The sequence below is a fragment of the Carettochelys insculpta genome, chromosome 11, assembly GCF_033958435.1.
Source record: "Carettochelys insculpta isolate YL-2023 chromosome 11, ASM3395843v1, whole genome shotgun sequence".
NCBI lineage: Eukaryota > Metazoa > Chordata > Testudines > Carettochelyidae > Carettochelys > Carettochelys insculpta.
Window position 1 is genome coordinate 804,021 of NC_134147.1, and position 18,117 is coordinate 822,137.

The 18,117-nt window shown below is 46.7% G+C and overlaps 1 protein-coding gene across 4 annotated transcripts in view; it reads left to right on the top strand.

Annotated features, from left to right (window-relative positions):
* Positions 1-329: 329 nt before the first annotated feature.
* Positions 330-18,117, top strand: part of USP4 (ubiquitin specific peptidase 4) — a 64,312-nt gene continuing 46,524 nt past the window's right edge. For 3 of the 4 annotated variants that reach the window (XR_012646944.1, XM_075004936.1, XM_075004937.1), the window contains exons 1-6: positions 330-450; positions 3,731-3,858; positions 11,634-11,764; positions 15,149-15,275; positions 16,365-16,510; positions 16,812-16,876. Coding sequence is in view for 3 of the 4 variants with exons in the window: in XM_075004936.1 (XP_074861037.1) it covers positions 347-450; positions 3,731-3,858; positions 11,634-11,764; positions 15,149-15,275; positions 16,365-16,510; positions 16,812-16,876 (701 nt within the window). In the remaining variant the exon portion in view is untranslated. Of the gene's footprint in view, positions 451-3,730; positions 3,859-10,282; positions 10,389-11,633; positions 11,765-15,148; positions 15,276-16,364; positions 16,511-16,811; positions 16,877-18,117 lie in introns of those variants that run through there. The other variant, XM_075004938.1, reaches the window with a different exon arrangement.

The window sequence follows — 18,117 nt, forward strand, 5'->3', positions numbered from 1 at the left end:
CCTCAAACCCACCTCCCCATTCACCTCTCGGCTCGTGTACTGCCCGTTCCTGCCCCCCCCGGGCCTGTGCTCGCCCCGCCCCGCCCCGGGCCCATCCCCCCACCTGTCCTGCCCCGGCCCCTTCGGGCCCCGGCACCACAGGGCGCAGCCTCCGTGCCCAGGCAGTGCGGCCGCCTCGGCGAACGTTCCTGCGCATGCCCAGTGTCGCCCAGCGAGCGGCCGGTCAAGCAGGGGCGCGCGCCACGCGGGAGGGCAGTGCGCCTGCGTCAGGCCGGCCGGATATCCGCTGCGGGGCGGGGCGGGGCGGGGCCGGGCCGGGCCGGGCCGGGCGCGCGCGCGCGCGGACATGGCGGCGGAGCTGGACAGTGGCGGCGGGATGCCGGACGTCGGGGTTCAGCGGGCGGAGCTGGGCCCGCTGCTGGGGATGGCCCTGCGGTCGGGCGACTCCTGGTGAGCGGGGCCGGGCCGGGCCGGGCCGGGGGGCGCGGGGAGCTGCGGGCCTGTGCTACGGGGGACTCCGCCCTTCTGCGAGAGTGGAGCTGGCGGCTCGCTCCGGGGTCGCGCCCCCGGCTGCGGGCCGTCGCTGTGCCTGCCGGAGGGCTGCGTCACCTGCGGGGAGCCACGGGGTCGTGGGCCCTGGGGCAGGCCTCTGACGTGGGCCTGCGCCGTGCGCCCGAAACCTGCCGGCTCGGCTCGGCTCGGCTCTTCAGCCCTTCGTAGCGCTCGCGGCTCGTCAGGGCCACGTTGGGCTCTGCTGGCGGCCTGGGCCAAGACTGAGGGGCTCGGGGCGCTGGGGCGCTGCGGGTTGGGGCGGGAGTTAAAGGCTCTGTCTGGGAGTCCGTGTCTAGGAGGGGTGGACAAAAAGCGTCTGGTACAGAGCAGGGGGCTCCCCCGCTGGGGCTGCGAGGAACGCAGAGGGGACCTCGGGGCGAGCGGGATGGGCGTGGGGTGTGGGAGGGAGTTCGGGTAAAGGAGTGGGAGCGAGATGGGCTCTGGGCAGGAGTTAGGACGCAAGGGCGGAGGTGCCCTGGACGGGGCGGAGGTGCAGATTCTGGTCAGGAGTTCAGGTGTGTAGGAGGGGCAGTGGGTGGGGTAGGAATGTTGTGTTCTGGTCTGAAGGCTGGAGCAGGAGGTGGTGGTGCGGGTTGCACCATTAGCAAAAACTTGTAATGTAAACCTGGTATTTGTCTCGTTGTGGAAACTTTATTCTTTTGAGCAAGTTGAGGGTGCAGGGAGAGAAAAATGAAATAAAATTGTAGAATCTACAGTGTGCAAAAGCCAATTATTTCCTTTCTGAAAGAGAATTTGTAGTCTAAATGAGAAATTTCTGTTGGTATCTTTTTCCATTTGGGAAGTTCAAACATGTCCTTAATTCTGTGTTGTCATTTTAATCTCTTTAACATTTTTAACTTAACTTTTTTTAAAAATAATTTGTGCTTTGTTCCCACAGCAATGCATTTTCATCTTGTGTACTGAATATAGCACTTAGAGCATAGGAAGCACTTTTCAGACAAATATGAGATACCTGATCTCAGACAAATATGAGATACCTTGCCCTTATATTTCAGCCCAATATTGACTTCAGTGGGAGTTTGGTGTGTACTAGAAGAGCATGTTTAGGCCTTTGGTTCAGAGCACCAACGATGAAACCATAGTTGCCTTCCAAACTTGTTAAACACAACCACAAGCTTTGAGTGACAGAACAAAAATAATTGGTTTCTCATTAATCTCCCTCATCTACTTTATGTAAAATTTATAGTGGTGTTAATGGGGTGTGGGTGGGAACCACAACAAACATTAGACAAATGTAAGGTGATAGTTTATTTACAAGGTATTTCGTGAAATAGCGCATTTTCTCAGTGATTCTCAAAGTAATACTGCCTGCCATTATTAATTACCATCAAAGATTACAAACAGAGGATCTGAGACAGAGAGCAGTTAAGAACTAGGTGTTCAAAAGGGTGTGCTCATTTGGACTTTCTTGATTTTTGGGTGGCTTACCTACTGGTGCTGCAGATCAGAAGCTCGCACAGAAGCTAGTTGGAATTATTAGTCTTCAGCATCCCCAAAAAACAGGCAATAGATGACTCAGGATGACCAATAAAAACTGAGGCCCTTCCAAGTTTGTGGACATTTGACATTTGCCTGAATGATTTCCCCAAAGTTGCAAGGCTGGGAACTGCACTCTGTTGACCTAACTACTTAACTGGTTGCCTAGTCAAGTCAGTAGGTCATTCTCCTGTTCCTGTGATAAAATGCTTATTAGTTTTTCAGGATACAGTTCACCACCACTCCCGAGGCCCATTTCCCACCCCCATCGTGCCCCTCCCAGAGCTCCTGCCTTCTTATCCATCCTTTTTTCCTGAGTGGCAAGCCCTTGGCCAACATGTCTGTGGTGTCCCGAATTATTCTAGCCAGTCCATGCCACTGCAAGTGCTCTGAGACAAGCTACTGCTGCCATTTCAGCAGCCAGTGACAGGTAGAATCATAGACTCCTAGGGCTGGAAGGGATGTCAGGAGGCCATCTAATCCAGCGCCCTGCCTAATGCAGGATCAACGCCAGCTAAATCATCCCAGCCAGGACTTTGTCAAGCTGGGACTTAAAAACCTGTAGGGATGGAGATTTCGCCACCTCTCTAGGTAACACATTCCAGTGCTTCACCACCCTCTTGGTGAAATACTTTTTCCTAATGTCCAATCCACACCTCCCCCCTCTGTAACTTGAGACCATTGCCCTTGTTCTGCCATACAGCAGCACTGAGAACAGCCTCTCTCCATTCTTTTTAGAGCCACCATTCAGGAAGTTGAAGGCTGCTATCAAATTGCCCTTCACTCTTCTGTTCTGCAAACTAAATAAGCCCAAATCCCTTAGCCTCTCCTCATAGGTCATGTGCTCCAGCCCCCTAATCATTTTAGTTGCCCTCCAGTAAAGGTTGGTTACAAGGCAGTGTGTGACTTGGCTGGCAAGCAGCATTACACAGAGCAGGACAGGCATTCTGGCCAGCCTTGCAGTTCTGGTCTGCAGTGTTGATAGGCCTCCCAGTCATGAATATAATCTTCCACCCTATGCAGCTGGGTTGCCTTAGCCTAGCAGTGGTTCCCAGCCTTTTTGAGATGGCACCCCATTTTGACAATTCAGCCAGACTTTGTGACCCAAGGCAATTCAAAACAGGGAGAAGGGAAGAAGGGGAGTTTCTTCCCTGGGGAAAAAGATTATATATCTTGATTTGCTGCCCCACCCCAGGCTTAAACCCCTTGCATCCCCCCTTACTTCACATGAGTGCTGCCGCTGCCCCTGGCTTCTCCTTCACTGGGCTGTTGCCGTTCCCTTCCCTCACCTGCAGCACGGGCAGTCCCCTGCCCTGTTGTGCTGCAATGGGACTGCTGGCTGTTAAGCCAATTAAATTGAGTTCCATTTCAGTGTGGCAGGGCAGGGGCTGGGAGTCAGAGGAGTGAGTGGCAGCAGTGGCGGGAGCTGCAAATGGCTCCGAGCCACTCAGCCAGTGACTGTTACCAAATCTAAGGGTGACCCATGTTTGGATCCTGACCCATAGGTTGGGAATCCCTGGCCTAGAGTGACCTCTGCTCCCAGGCTTTTCTTAGCTGCATGGATTCCTATGCACCTGCACTAGCTCTTCCTCCTCCAGGGAGAGAGGTGTAATAGTATGCGCTCTGGCTGGTACAAACTGAAAAATGCTCCTGACATCTTGCTGTTCAAACTTTGTTCCAGGTATTTGATTGACAGTCGATGGTTCAAACAGTGGAAGAAGTATGTGGGTTTTGACAGCTGGGACATGTACAATGTGGGAGAGCCTAATCTGTTTCCTGGACCCATCGACAACTCTGGACTCTTTGCAGGTAAAGCATGCGCAGCTCGGGTGCACTGAATGCCTGGGTTTGTTTCTGGTAGGGCAGGAGAATCCAGGAGCTTTTAACGGTTTTGAAAGTGTGTCCTTTAGCTCCTGCAGGTCTTTTCAGTCTGATGGTATAATTTAGCTTCTCGTCTCATTGCCTGCCCTCACAAAAGCAAAATCTGCTAACTTTTCTCAGGGGCACAGCATAGTCCAGAGGGCGCATGAAATAGTGGAATATCAATACACCTATGCCTCAGTTTACAAACTTTGATTTATGAATTTTTGATACCACAAACAATGTAAATTTATAACTGTTTTTCAATTTTACAAACATTTTCTCTACAAAGAAGAAGCAACATTCGTCTGATTGTCCGCTTCGTAAGTAAGTAAAGTGGAGGAATACAGCAGTATGCAGCGCAAGGCTGACTCATTTCCCTTAGCCACCCAGCTGGATCGCATGCTATGTTGTGTTTGTGTCATCTTGACTGTGGGTGATATTAACCTTCAGATATCTTTATTTGTGATCATCATGGGTCCTAGACATGAAGAAGTTTCTTCAGGAGCTGTCATTAAGGGCAAGAAACCAAGGAAAGCAAAATTCGTGGCTACCAAACTTGAAGTTAATAAAAGAATTGTAGAGGGCCAGCAATCGAAAGACATGTTTGGCAGTGAACTTGGTGCCATCAACAGTGTGTACGATCGCTGTGCAGAAACAAAAGATGGCAGAAATGTATTTTGGTGGAGCTGAAAGTTGCATTGAATAACAAAGGCCAGGGATGCAATAATGGGTAAACATGAAAGACTTTAATATATTGGATTGACAGCCCTTGAATGCAGCATGCCCTTAGGGCTTACTCCCTCATGATGAGGAAGCTCGTCGTTGTTTGAAGACCTGAAGAAGAAAGCCGAGGAAGAGAGGCAAGTTGGGGATGCCATGCCAAAGTAACGTTCAAGCAAGTCATGGCTGGTTTGAGTGCTGTAAAATGTGTTCACGTTTTTGTAGTCTGTGTTACATGCAAAGCAGCATGTGCTGATATTCAGGCAGCTAACATTTCCCCAGCCGCACTGCAACGAATAATTAATAAAGGTTGATGTGCTCCAAAACACATCTTTAATGTTGATGAAATGGGGCTTTTCTGGAAAAGAATGCCTTTGCCAACATTTATTTCAAGGGAAATAACAAAAGGAACAGGTTTCAAGGCCTCGAAGGATTGACTGAGATTGTTGGTGGAAATTTGGAAGATGTGAAATTGAAGCCTCTCCTTGTTTACCATTTGGAATATCTGAGGGCACTTAAGGCTTACACAAAGCATTACTCTAGACTTGAGGTCTAGCATTCTAATCAAAAGGCATGCTTTTGGTGATTACATAACAAGCTACCTTTCATCATTCATCTCTGAATATTGTACAGAAAATAATCTGGATAATAAATGGCTACAGATCGTTGATAATGCTCATGGTCACCCTACCAGTGTGAACAACAAGAAGTCCTGTGGCACCTGATAGACTAACAGATATTTCGGAGCATAAGCTTTCGTGGGCAAAGACCCGCTTTGTCGATGCGTCGGATTCGTCATGCATCTGATGGAGCAGGACTTTGCCCACGAAAGCTGATGCTCCAAAATACATTAGTCTGTAAGGTGCCACAGGACTTCTTGCTGTTCTCAAAGATACAGACTAACACGGCGACCTCTCTGATACCTATCAGTGTGGAAGACTATGGCGATAACGTTCATGTGCTCTTTTAGCCTCCAAATACGACTTCCATCCTTCAACCAATGGATCAAGGCATCATTGCTACATTTTAAGCTTACTGTGTGCAAGTGGTGATGAGGTATGTGCATCAGATGGAGAAGACAAACCAACAATCAAGCAGTTGTGGAAGAACTACAATGTCAAGATGGCTGTAGAAAATATCGCAATTGCATGGAATAAAATAACTCAAAGTATCCTTAATGGTGTTTTGAAAAAGCTGTTGCTGAAATGTCATGATTTCCGTGGCTTTGAGGGTGAAGCAAAGGACTTTCAAATTCTATTGGGCAACTGGCAACTCAAGCATGATTCAGTGAAGTAGACACACATGATGAATCAAGACCTGTTGTTGTCACAGGGTGGAAAAATTGACCAACAAAGAATTAATTCAGCTGCCTGAAGAAAGGTGAACAGAAGAGGAGGAAGAATTGGATGAACCACAAAAAATGCTGGGCACTAAACCACTCCCCTCAGTGCGTTGGAGGCGGCTACACAAATTCTCTGACAATGACCCAAACTTAGAATGGAGTTCAGCATACAAGCGACAAATTCATGAAGCCATTTGATGCTGTGAGGAGTTGTATGACAGCAAAAAGAGGGCTGCAGAACAAACTTAAATTCTGTAATTTTTTTCAACCTTTAACCTCATTGCCTCTGTCTGAACCCTCATCACCATTAGCTGGTCCTCAACCTCAGAAGCTGAAGATAACACCTCAATCAAGGAGGTTGAAGTCACTGGAGAGCTGTTTGCAATGATAACGCAGATGGTCCCATGAAACTCCTGTCAACACCACCTTCTTCACCAGTATGTAAGAACTGAGTAATGGCTATAAATGTAATAAAACAACAAAATAGCACCGTTCTTATTTTTATGATTATATAATTTTGGAACGTTTTTTGGTGGGGAGAGTCAGTAACCATTAAGAATTTTTTACATCGAGATTAATGGACTTTCATTTTCAATTTATGAATTTTCACCTTACAATTTTCATGAAACAAATTACTTCCGTAAATTGAGGGATAGGTGAAATGTGTTTGACTACACCGGGCTGTTGTGGTGATGTGCCAGATTTAGAATTTTCAGGCTGTAAATGGTTGAGTGAAGTAAGGCTGAATAATTTTTCTAAGAAGGCTGGAAACAGTATCTTTATCCACCATTTCTCCACACCTTAGCCTGCAGCTGCTTCCTTCCCTCCCACACACCCTCTGCCATGAAATTGTCTGTATCTGAAGACAGTCAACTTTATTGTAAATAGAAACTGATATAGAAAAATCTTCAAATGTTGCACCTGGAAGCCAAAATGTTTGTCTAATTTGAGTTTCAATAGCTGTGTGAGTTTGAATGAACTCCTAGCCTGATATGGAATTCTGACAACTCTAGGAAACTTTATTTTCAGAGTTAATGTTTGGGAAAAATGAACAGAATATTATGCTGTAAAATTCTGTGTTCCCTAGTACCAGACCTAGGCTGGTGTGTCTGGTGCAGGGGGTAAGAGGCTTTTCAATTCTGGCTGATCTTTTCAGTCAGGTGATACGATGCGCTCTTTATGTTCTTGCACCTGTGATGGTACTTTTAAATGTCTGACACCATAGCATGGAATGTGAAATGTCCTACTTTGGAGTCACTCTTAGTGCTTCTTTGTCAATTGACTGGCACGAAGATTAGTCTGGCAGGCGCCTTACCAGGCTATTTGCAAGATATACCTGTTCTCCGCTGGATCTAGGAAAGAGACTTGTGATTCTCCTGTGTGTCAGTGCCTCAGACCTTTATGGAACAGCAGTCTCTTCCACCAAAGGACTGCAAGTTTGGATTTCTCTCCTTGAAGTTCACTGGTGAATTCTTCTGGGAGAAACTCAATTCTAAACTTCTGTGAATTTGTGATGGTTTTTAAGTGCTAAGTTTGATGTGACTCACAAACCAGTTCTCCTGGATCTGTGTCTGGGACTTAGTTAACTTCTTGCTGTGTCTTGTTAAGTGCTTGAGGAAATGCAAATACTAAAAATTATTAAAAAAATTAAGCCAATGGCTGAGTAGAAACCAGTGGTAACACTGCTTCAGTTCTTCATTGCCTGCTTGGTCGTCTATAGGTATATGGTGCGAATAATTTTTGTGGTAGTGAAAATTATGTAATTTTTGTCTTACTGTTACAAACTTTTTTTGCCATAAAAAAATTAGTTTCTGAGGTACTGCCTTCTCCCCAAATACTTCCAAAATATGAGACTTGAAAATACAAACCTGGGAGTATTGAAAAGGGGAGGGAGGAGCAGGAAATATTCAGTCTGTCTCCCTCAGTTTAGTGTGTGGTGTTTTTTTTTGGTTTTTTTTTGTTTTTTTGTTTTTTTTGGACCATCTTAGTACTTTATTGCCTTTTCCTCAGTCTCCTAACTCTGTGTGATCTCATCCAAACTACAAGTGTTGGAGACATCAGTGGTGCTGTACAGAGGATGGTAAAGTTTTGTTGGAGTGCGTGAATTGGAATCCTGCACTGGAGATTGGGAAAGGTACTTCATTATTCCCAGTTCTTCTTGGCATCATCCCTGCAGGGAAAGATCTGGTTATGCATTGTAGGTTTTAGAACAGGTTGAAAGCTTAGCTTTGCATGGAAATGTTAACAACTTTAATTATGGTCCAACTAGCAGCTGCTTCATAATAAATCTGCAAATTTTCAAATTCCTCAGCTTATCTAATTACCAGTTTTGTGGAGTCACGCATGATGCTTGGGAGGGGCGTACATGGTGTCATGAATGAGTAGAGAAAAGGTTAATCTCTTCCAGAAGTAACTTAAGCCCTGATGAGCCAATGGGAGCGGAATAACTTTTTTGAACTGAGAACAGTTGCAGTTTCTGGAACTTTTTGTCTGTGGGATGGTAGAGAGAAAGATGGAGGGAGGAGATGACTCCCAGGCAGTTGGAATGAAAATCATAAATATCCTGATGGTCTCAAAATCAGCCATAAAGGTGTGTAGTTAGATGAGATCAGGCTATGGTTATTCTGAATTTGGTTGGACTGCCATCTCTGTTCTCTCGTTGTCTTGTTTTGTTGTTTGGCTGCTCTTTTTCTTTTCTTTTTTTTTGTTGTCTGACTTGAAATTTTTCCCCTGTAACTTCTAAGCTGAATCCCAGGGAAATATTTTTTTTCTCTGCATGCAACCCACGATTTATTTTTCTCTTGTTTTGTGAATAAATCAGTTTGTAAGCAATTGATCCGATCCTGTGTCCTAAGAAGAGTCTGTGTCTTCGACCAAACAGTCAGCTACTAAATTAGTTTTGTTGTCTGAGCGCTCTCTCTAGAGGGAGGGTTAAGAGCTTGGGGTGCCCCTAGGGAGGTAATCCCAGGTGTATCTACCTGGGTTAAGGGGGCTTTTGTTCTACCTGGGTGGTGGCAGTCTACTTTTCAGGGTCCAAGGGATCTGTAACCTTGTTAAGTTTTCAAATAAAGCCTATGAATAGGCCAGGTGTCTTTGTTTTTGTGGGCCCCTACTTTCTGCACTCAGTCTCAGTGGGGAAGGAGGCCTGACACATGGTCACATGCCCCTTGTTAAATGGCTGAGAGGGCCTGGTGGCAGAGCTGGAATTGAAGCTGTGGGGCCAGAGCCTTTCCTCTCCTGGTTTTAGCCATGCTGTACGCTGCGTGGTGCATTGCAGGGGCTGCATTCTCTCAGGCAGCTGCTGTGCTATACTGGGCAGTGTGGCTCATGCTGCCTGGGAGATTGCCTAAAGGAAGGCAACGTGCTCCCCCCACAGGCAATGCCTCAAGCGGAGGTGACGGGAAGAGTGCAGGAGGTCCTGGGCTGGAGCCGGGCACAAGTGTGTGTGTGTGTGTGTGTTGCCTCATCCCAGCTGGTGCCTTCTTTGCCCCTCCCACTAGTTGCCCCTGTTTAGAATCAGAGAAATACAGGACTGAAAGAGACCTCCACAGGTCAGGCTACTGTGCTGAGGCCTGGCCAAGTGTGCCTATGTCATCAATGTGTTTTCATTAATGTGCATTTAAAAGCCTCCAGCAATGAAGATACTTCCTTGGACAGCTATTTCAGAGCTGAACTACCCTTAGTTAGAAAGTGTTTCCTAATCTTTAACATAAATCTCATGTCCTGCTGACTAAACCCATTACTTCATGTCCTCCCTTCAATGGACATGGAGAGCAATTGACCACCATTTTCTTTTTAACAGCCCTTATCGCATTTGAAGACTGTCAGGTCACAACTCAGTCTTCTTTTTTAAAGAATAAACATGACCTGCCTCGTTTTTGTAAACACCCCCTGCCCTGCCAGACACCCTTTGTTCCCACCCTGCTAGCCAGGCACCCCAAACGTAGCAGGTGACGAGCCGCCTCTGCTGCTGCCACCTGCTCGTCCCGCCAAGTGATGGGGCACGTGCGCAGCAGGGCGGAGGGTGCTCCAGGCATGTAGCTCTAGTGAGCTGATTGGCCACACAATGGAGTCCAGTTTGCCATATATGTTGAACGGACAGCATGTTGGACACTGCGGCTTTAAATGGCAGCCAGATCCTGAGAGACAATGCCAAGCTGGGGTAATCAGAGTAATTTAAATAAGTGGCTTAAATCATCCAGTGGAAAGCCTCCATTTAAATCTGTTTTAATTAACTTTTCCATTTATACTTCAGCTGTTTTCTGAGACTGAGAGGAAGAAGGCTATTGAAAGATGATCCTGTTTTGCTCAGGCTGATGTAATGAATTAATAGCGTTTGTCCTGAAATTCTACCTTCTATAGCTGTCAGTATGAAGCTTCACCATGGTGACTCCGAAAGAGCCCCTTTCCCAAGGTGCAGAGTGTCTTGTGCCCCTTGTTTGCTTTAGTTCATAGGTTGCCCTCGTTATTTAGGCTTACAGTGCACAAATGCCTCACAAACATGAGTGCTAATAAAAAGCCTGCCCCTGTGTACATTGCCTGAGTTTTTGTGCTACAACCTTTGGCCTGTGCTACTGTAATGTTAACTGTCCCTTGCAGTTTCTTGTTATTGGTGAGTGAGGAATGGCTGAAGCAGCAGAGAGATGTATGGTATGCTGCTAGTGGGAATTATCAGCCAGTGCTCCTCTTGATGTAGGCATAGACCTGCTTCCCAAACCCCTTAGCCATCTTCCATGTCTGACAGGACATGTATTAACTCCCTCGTCTGTCACCCTCAGGACCTGAGTGCTCCTGAAAGAGGGGATTTGCTGGGCCAGGGGAGGTCAGGTCTCCTGGCTGCTCCAGAGTGAGGGGGACTGCCAGCCTGCTGGCTGGGATCCCCTCCTGGTGGCTACCAGCCCGCTGCCCTGAGGGTGCCTGGGAGCTTTCATTCCAGCTCCCTGCAACTGGGCTGCCAGCCAGAGCGTGCTGCAGGGCTGCCTGACTCCTTGATGGGGCACCCCACCACAGGGCTGCAGGCATCTCCTCCCCAGTTGGGTTTTCAACTACCACAGGGATGCTGGTGGGGTCCGTGCCCCAGCTGGCTTCCCGCCGGGTTCCCCTACTCCAGCTGCATTCTCTGCTGCTGAGGGGCTGCTGGCAGAGCTTCATGACCCAGCAGGGCTCCCCTGCACCATCTATGTTCCCCCACTACCATGGTAATGCGGCAGGTTCCATGTCCCAGCTGGGCTTTCCAGCTGGCTCTCTACTGTGGGGCACTCTCAGCCTGGGCTCCCCAGCCATCTCCCTGCTGCAGAGATCCTGGTGTGAGTTCTGACCCCGGCTGGGCTCCCTTCATTGGTGCTCCTGGACCCACCTTCTTAGCCTGGGGCTGCCGGCCATGGGGCTCCCTGCTGCCAAAAGAACTCTGCTGCGTTAATGCAGCTGGAGCATCTCTCCAGGAACAATCTGGTCCAGCGACATCTGTGGTCCTGCCGGACAAGTGATTTTCAACCTGTACAAGCCCTGTTATTAGCCAGCATTCAAAGGGTTAAGGACGTTTTGATTTGCATGTCTTGGAGATATTATGTTTTGCAGAATGTATGGAATACCTTTAAACCAGTAACATCTACTCTGTCCCTCTTCTCACATCTCGCTGTTTCCTCCCCTCTTTTGTTAGATCCAGAAACGCAGACCTTAAAAGAACACCTCATTGATGAGCTGGACTATGTGTTGGTTCCCACTGAAGCCTGGAACAAGCTAGTGAACTGGTATGGCTGTGTAGAGGGCCAGCAACCTATTGTAAGAAAAGTAAGTGTACGTGAATCTGAGATTCCTCTTTCAAAATCTGCCAGACAGTTTAGTCTCCTTCCTGCTCTCAAGTAATGAAGGTTTGTGGGGAAAACCCCTCCTGCACACTGAACCCTGAAACGCCCTCCGTATTTGATCCCACCCAGGGCCCCCAGAAGTGTTAATCTGGCCTGGGGGATTTCTGAACCTCAGCCCTCCGTTCTCTGCTCTCCTGTGCATACTAAGACTTGTATCTCTGCCATGCCAACACTCCTAGATAGTAATGATCTCAGAGGTGACATGACTAGGTGACACCCTTTCTGTTCAGCTAGTTTGTATGTAGTAGTTTCATTAGTTGCAGGAGAGTAGACTGTACAGGTAATAGCAACGAAGGGTCCTGTGGCACCTTATAGACTAACAGAAAAGTTTAGAGCATGAGCTTTCGTGAGTTAACTCACTTCTTCAGATGCTGGACTAACACAGCTACCCCTCTGATACTTGCACAGGTAATGGATCACTTTGCCCAGATGCTCACCTATGCATTTGCACAACACAAGAGCAATTTCTCATTACTCCCTGCACCTCCTGATCAACATGACCAGCATGCAAAAATATCAAACTTTCTCTGAAGCCTAGCATATTAGAGTCAGAGTGAAGTGATTGGAAACAGCTGCACAGTGGTTGAGCACTTTTCATTTACAGCATCACCAGGTTCAGTCATGGCTCAGCTCCCTGGTCAGTTGTCCGATTTTTAACTTAATTTGTTTTTGGCTCTTTCACATGTGACTTTATGAATCTCATGTGCTGTGTGACAGCATGGGCTTTCAGCTACCAGTAAAACTAAATATCTGGCTTCAACTCTCTGCATGTAAACTGGTCAGGTGTCATCTGGATCTCATTTCCACAAGATACCATTGGGCCTAAGTACTTATTTGGACTCAAGGTTTAGACATATGTGATTAGTAACACTGGGTAGCGTAAAGAATTAGGAGATAAATCATGCTTCAGGGTACATATCTAGACGACTAGCTGAAACCATTCCTTCTTCCTTTCATGCAGCTTATTCCATAATTTTCCAAAATAGGAATTTTTTTTTGCGCCATCCTTTGAGGGGTCCAGTATTTGCTATTGTCATATGTTTGCATAGCGCCTAGATGAACTATTGGTCTGATTTGGGCAATAGTGGACTAGATGATGAGGTGCTCATTCTTTTGATATCAGAAATCAGGCTGTGGGACTCCATGTTAAAAGATGCTGTTAAACTAGTGAAGAGGTTTTATAACTCAACAGCCCCCATTGTCATTCACACTTGGGAAATTTGCACGCGTGAAGTTTAAGTCTGCACTTCATTCTCAATAAAGCGATGATGTATGCTTTCTTTAGGTTCTTACCCAATACCACAGGCTAAGTTTCTGTTTACAGAAAATCTTTACTAGAAATGAGTTTGCTGTTTACTACATAACTGCTTTTATCTGGCATCTTTAAGCTGTTACGTTAGAGAGTAGTTTTATTTGGTGTCTGCTGTAATAGGAATCCATTATTTGAACTGAAATTTAAAAAAAAAATTGTCTTCCATCTTTGAACCACTTCCTTTTGCAAATGCTCAGTTTGCAATATTCTTGCACTAACAGTGGTGGTTAACAAGGCATGTGGGAACAAATAATTCTGGCTAGGTCTACAGGATGGGTGGCTCTGTTTTGGACAGTAGTGCCTTAGTTAAGGATTTGAGGCTCATTGTGGAAAATTAAGTTGATGTGAGCTCTTGGTGCTGTGGTGACCAAAAGGTTAGCATGATCCCTTTGATGTATGAAAAGAGGACTATTAAGTAGAAGTAGGGAAGTGATCTTGTGGCTACTCACAGCATTGGTAGTATCACCACCCACACTTCCAGGAGGGTTTGGAAAAACTGGAGAGTTCAGTGGAGCGCCCATAAAAATGATCCAGTGACGGGAACACAAGCCTTTACAATATAGGGTTGGAGGAGCTCAGTTTCAGTAGCTTAGTGATGAGAAGGTTAAGTGCTGTCCTGATCACGGTGTGCAAGCGTGAACATGTGGTAAGTATTTTTGATGGGTCAGGACTTTTTAATCTTGCTGCCAGAGATGTAATAAGGTGGTCTGAAGATGAATCTCTGGAGAAACTGAACTCTGAAGGATAGTGTTTCCTAGCAGTGAGGCTGATTCAACAGTGAAATAGTTCAGGTAGGGAGGTGGCAGACATGCCTTTCCTTGGAACCTTTATAGCCAAAGTCTTTCAGAAAGAGATCTAAGCTTTAATCTGGTTTGTGAGAGAGCTTCAGAGGTCTGTGTGTGGTGGGGCAGGGGGGGTGGGCTGGGTTGTGATATGCCTGTATGGCTTGAGAATTTGAATTGTGGGTCCCCCTTTCATTCCCTTTCCATATGGACCTTGGGGAGGACAGAATTGGTCATGTTGCCTTCAGCACTACCATAACACTTGAAGCTTGGCATGACAGTGACTACAATCTAACCTCATGCTGTATGGCTTCAGCCATTCACCTATAGGTATCATAAAGGAGTTTTTCCCTGATGGATGCTTGTAATCCCTCCCCTGTCGCCAAATCATCAGCAGTTGGCCATAGCTTGAGATGGGACAGTGGCTAGGATGGATCGGTGCTCTCAGATGGTCCAGAGAATTCCATCTTGGATGTCTGGTTGCTGTGTCTTGCGCACGTGCTTAGGTAAACTGATGCCTAGATTAGTCAGGAATGAATTTTCCCTCATGTCAGGTTGGCTGGAACTTCTTAGCATTTTCGTCTTTGCAGCGTGGTATGCCTGGTAGGATCATATTTCGCCTAATCAGCTCATTGCTCCCTGAAGTCAGTGGGCTGTAAAGAGGGATATGGGTAAAGTTTAAGGGCCTTAAAATAAGCGGGCAGTCAGAATAGGCAGTTGTTGGTCCCCACTGGGCTTAAATGCTAAGATTATATCTTCCCCTCCCTCACTCTCTCCACTGCCACCATCTCCCCCTCCCTTCTTGTTTCCCACAAGATTTACCTTGTCTGAGGTATGTGATGTACATCAGTGCCAGCCATTGCATTGTCATCTCCTGCCCTTGGGCTCCTAGTCCTTCCCAAGACCAGGCTCTCGTCGAACACAGCTTGTGCATCCACTCTGTGATCTGACGACTTCTCTTGCCACTTCTCTCACCCTTGATCTAGGTCACACAACAGATGAGGGCTGAGCTGGGATTAAATTTGTGAATTTCCAGCACCCTGCAGTAGTATCTGACTACTAGATAAGTGTTCATTTCCCCCCTCCCCAATTTAAACCTGTAACCCACTCCTTAAGCACCCAGTCCAGGCTGTAGAGGGTCCTTATAAAATGATTATCTCACTATGTGGGTGTTCAGTATTGTCCGCTTCACAGGGAGCCTTTTGTTTCATAGGTGGTGGAGTATGGTCTGTTTGTGAAGCACTGTAAAGTAGAAGTTTATCTCCTGGAACTGAAGCTGTGTGAAAATAGCGATCCTGACACTGTGCTGACCTGTCACTTCAGCAAAGCAGACCCCATCAGTAAGTAGCAGAGTGATACTGCAGCTTTGGCTCCTGTAAGGAACGGTGACAAACACTGCATTTATTAGCAGTAAGTGGGGTTAGAGCCCTTCAGCCTATTGGTATCAGATCACCAGTCTTGAGGTTGGGTTGCCTCTGACCTGCTCCTGCGTTTCAGCTCCATGTGAGGGTGGCTGCATGCCTCACTCCGGCAGCTGCCACCATCACCTCACTAGGCTCAGTGTGTGCTACAGAGTGAGTGTGGTGCCACCACTCCTCAGCGCCTCTTGCTCTGAGCACGCGTGTACAGTGCAGTTGGGGCATCTGGAAGTGGGGAAGGCTGTCATTGCCACCACCCCAAACCAACCTTGTGGGCTGGAGGCAGTGCTGGATCTGTCTAGGGTGAGAGAGGAGGGAAGGGTCATTTCAGGGTGGAAAAACTGCCTGACCTTTGAGGCCAGGGGAGCTGGGGTGGGCTGAAAAGGTCTGCTGAAGGCTCACTCTAAATGAAGGAGAAGGTGGGGTTAAGGGGTAGGCAGAGCTTATTGTGTTCTCTCTACTTCCCTGGCAAATGGCCACACCAGTATTTTAAGCAGTTCTGTGTCTAAATGTTTCCAGCACTTTTTCATTCTGATGCGGCTGTGGCTCTTTGGGCTTTATGTGCTGGAATATTTTAGTCATGATTCCTTCAGCATCCCTTGCTTGCTCATCTTATTCGAGGCTGGATTGTGTACCTTGCATCATTTAATCCCTTCCCCATTTTATGATTCTTTATGTGGACTGATGTGATCCATAGGTGTGGTTGACTGGTGGTTGCTATAATATGACCTTTTAGTATCTAAGCACACTTCCTATTTGATCTCCAAAATCCGGCTGTGTATAGCATGTCAGAAAAGATATATATTGGACAAGCTTCTCAAGCTTGCTCCCAGCCCAGCCAAAAAGGAAGTTTCTGGCAGACAAGTGTATATAAAACTGGATTTCAAGACAAATATTTTATGGCTGGAGCATTGATAAAATGGGGACATGTGTCTTTAATGTATGTCTGGTTAGTTCTTTCAGAAATATTTAAGCATTTCTTAAGTTCATTAAGTTTTCTTCCATAAACAGCTGTCATTGAAAAGAAAATGCGACAGCTGTTTAATATCCCCAGTGAGAAGGAAACTAGATTATGGAGCAGATATATGAGTAATGCTGATGAGCAGGTCAGCAACCTGGACAGCACAGTGCAAGATGCTGGGATCTATCATGGTCAGGTAAGAGGCTCAACATTCCTTAATCATGATATTGAAGTGTCCTCTAGGCCAACACCTGTTTTTCTTTGGGCTTGTTTATTAAAATGTTTGCTGTACCGGGCACAGGAAGAGAATCTGTCTGTAAATAGACCCTGCAGTGGAAGTATTATATACATTTAACAGAATATAAAGTATGTTAAATATTCAGAGAATATTCTATAAAACCATTAGACATTTCTGTTAGGAGGGGTCTGGTCATTTTTCAGAACATGTAAAACAAGTTCGCTTTTGTCTTGCCCTACAAACTGCGTTCCCTCTTCAGGTGCTGTTAATAGAAGTGAAGAATGACGACGGAACATGGCCTAAGCAGTCTCCTCCTCCAGCAAAGTAAGCAGCCTCCCTGTTCCTGTCTTCTCAGTTCTGTTTCACTATCTTGCTCAGCTCTTGGCTTCCAGTGACGAGTTGCCTCATAGTGAAGCATCTTAAAGGGACTGATGATAGTAATTCCTTTACAGAGGAGAGTTTAGCGTGTTCTGGTTAGCTGAACGTTGCACTAAAAGCAAGAATTCCCCAGTTCTAGCTCAGGCCCTGTCAGTGACTGTGTGGTCTTGGGCCTTAAAAGGGGGTTGGCAATGAAGTTTGGTCTCAAATAGGCAATGCGAGGAGTAATAAACTCATGCCTGTACCGTGCTAGGTACTATCTGTGGTAAGCTTTATTTTTTAAGATTTAAAACATACCTTATGCTTCATCAGTTGTATTTACATTTTAAAGTAAATGCAGACTCAGGGCATGTCCTTGCTTAAAAAGCTGCATCAACACAGCTGTGCTGCTCTAGCACATTAGTGAAGACTCTCTGTGCTAATGGGGGAGAGCAGTCTCATCAGCATATGTACCTCACTGAGAGGCAGTAACAGCGCTTCAGCTGACGTAGCACTGTCTGCACTAGGAATGAGGTTGGCATAACTGTCACACAGAGGTACAGATTTTTCTGTAGTGTTGACCAGTCCTAAATGTTACTGCGCACTGCATATTGAAAGTACCTGTGCAGTGGTGGTAAAAAGTCATACAATACATAATGGCATGACAGAGATACTAATGTTGAGTATTCTCTTATTCCATTCTCTGCTCAATTCTAGTCATCTCCTGTCAAAAAGAATATAATAGAAATGGCTAAGGTCCAGAGAACAGCAGCCAATAGCTGCGTCTACACGTGCACGCTACTTCGAAGTAGCGGCAGTAACTTCGAAATAGCGCCCGTCGCGGCTACACGTGTTGGGCGCTATTTCGAAGTTGAAATCGACGTTAGGCGGCGAGACGTCGAAGTCGCTAACCCCATGAGGGGATGGGAATAGCGCCCTACTTCGACGTTCAACATCGAAGTAGGGACGTGTAGACGATCCGCGTCCCGCAACATCGAAATAGCGGGGTCCTCCATGGCGGCCATCAGCTGGGGGGTTGAGAGATACTCTCTCTCCAGCCCTTGCGGGGCTCTGTGGTCACCGTGTGCAGCAGCCCTTAGCCCAGGGCTTCTGGCTGCTGCTGCTGCAGCTGGGGGTCCGTGCTGCATATACAGGGTCTGCAACTAGTTGTTGGCTCTGTGTATCTTGCACTGTTTAATGAAAGTGTG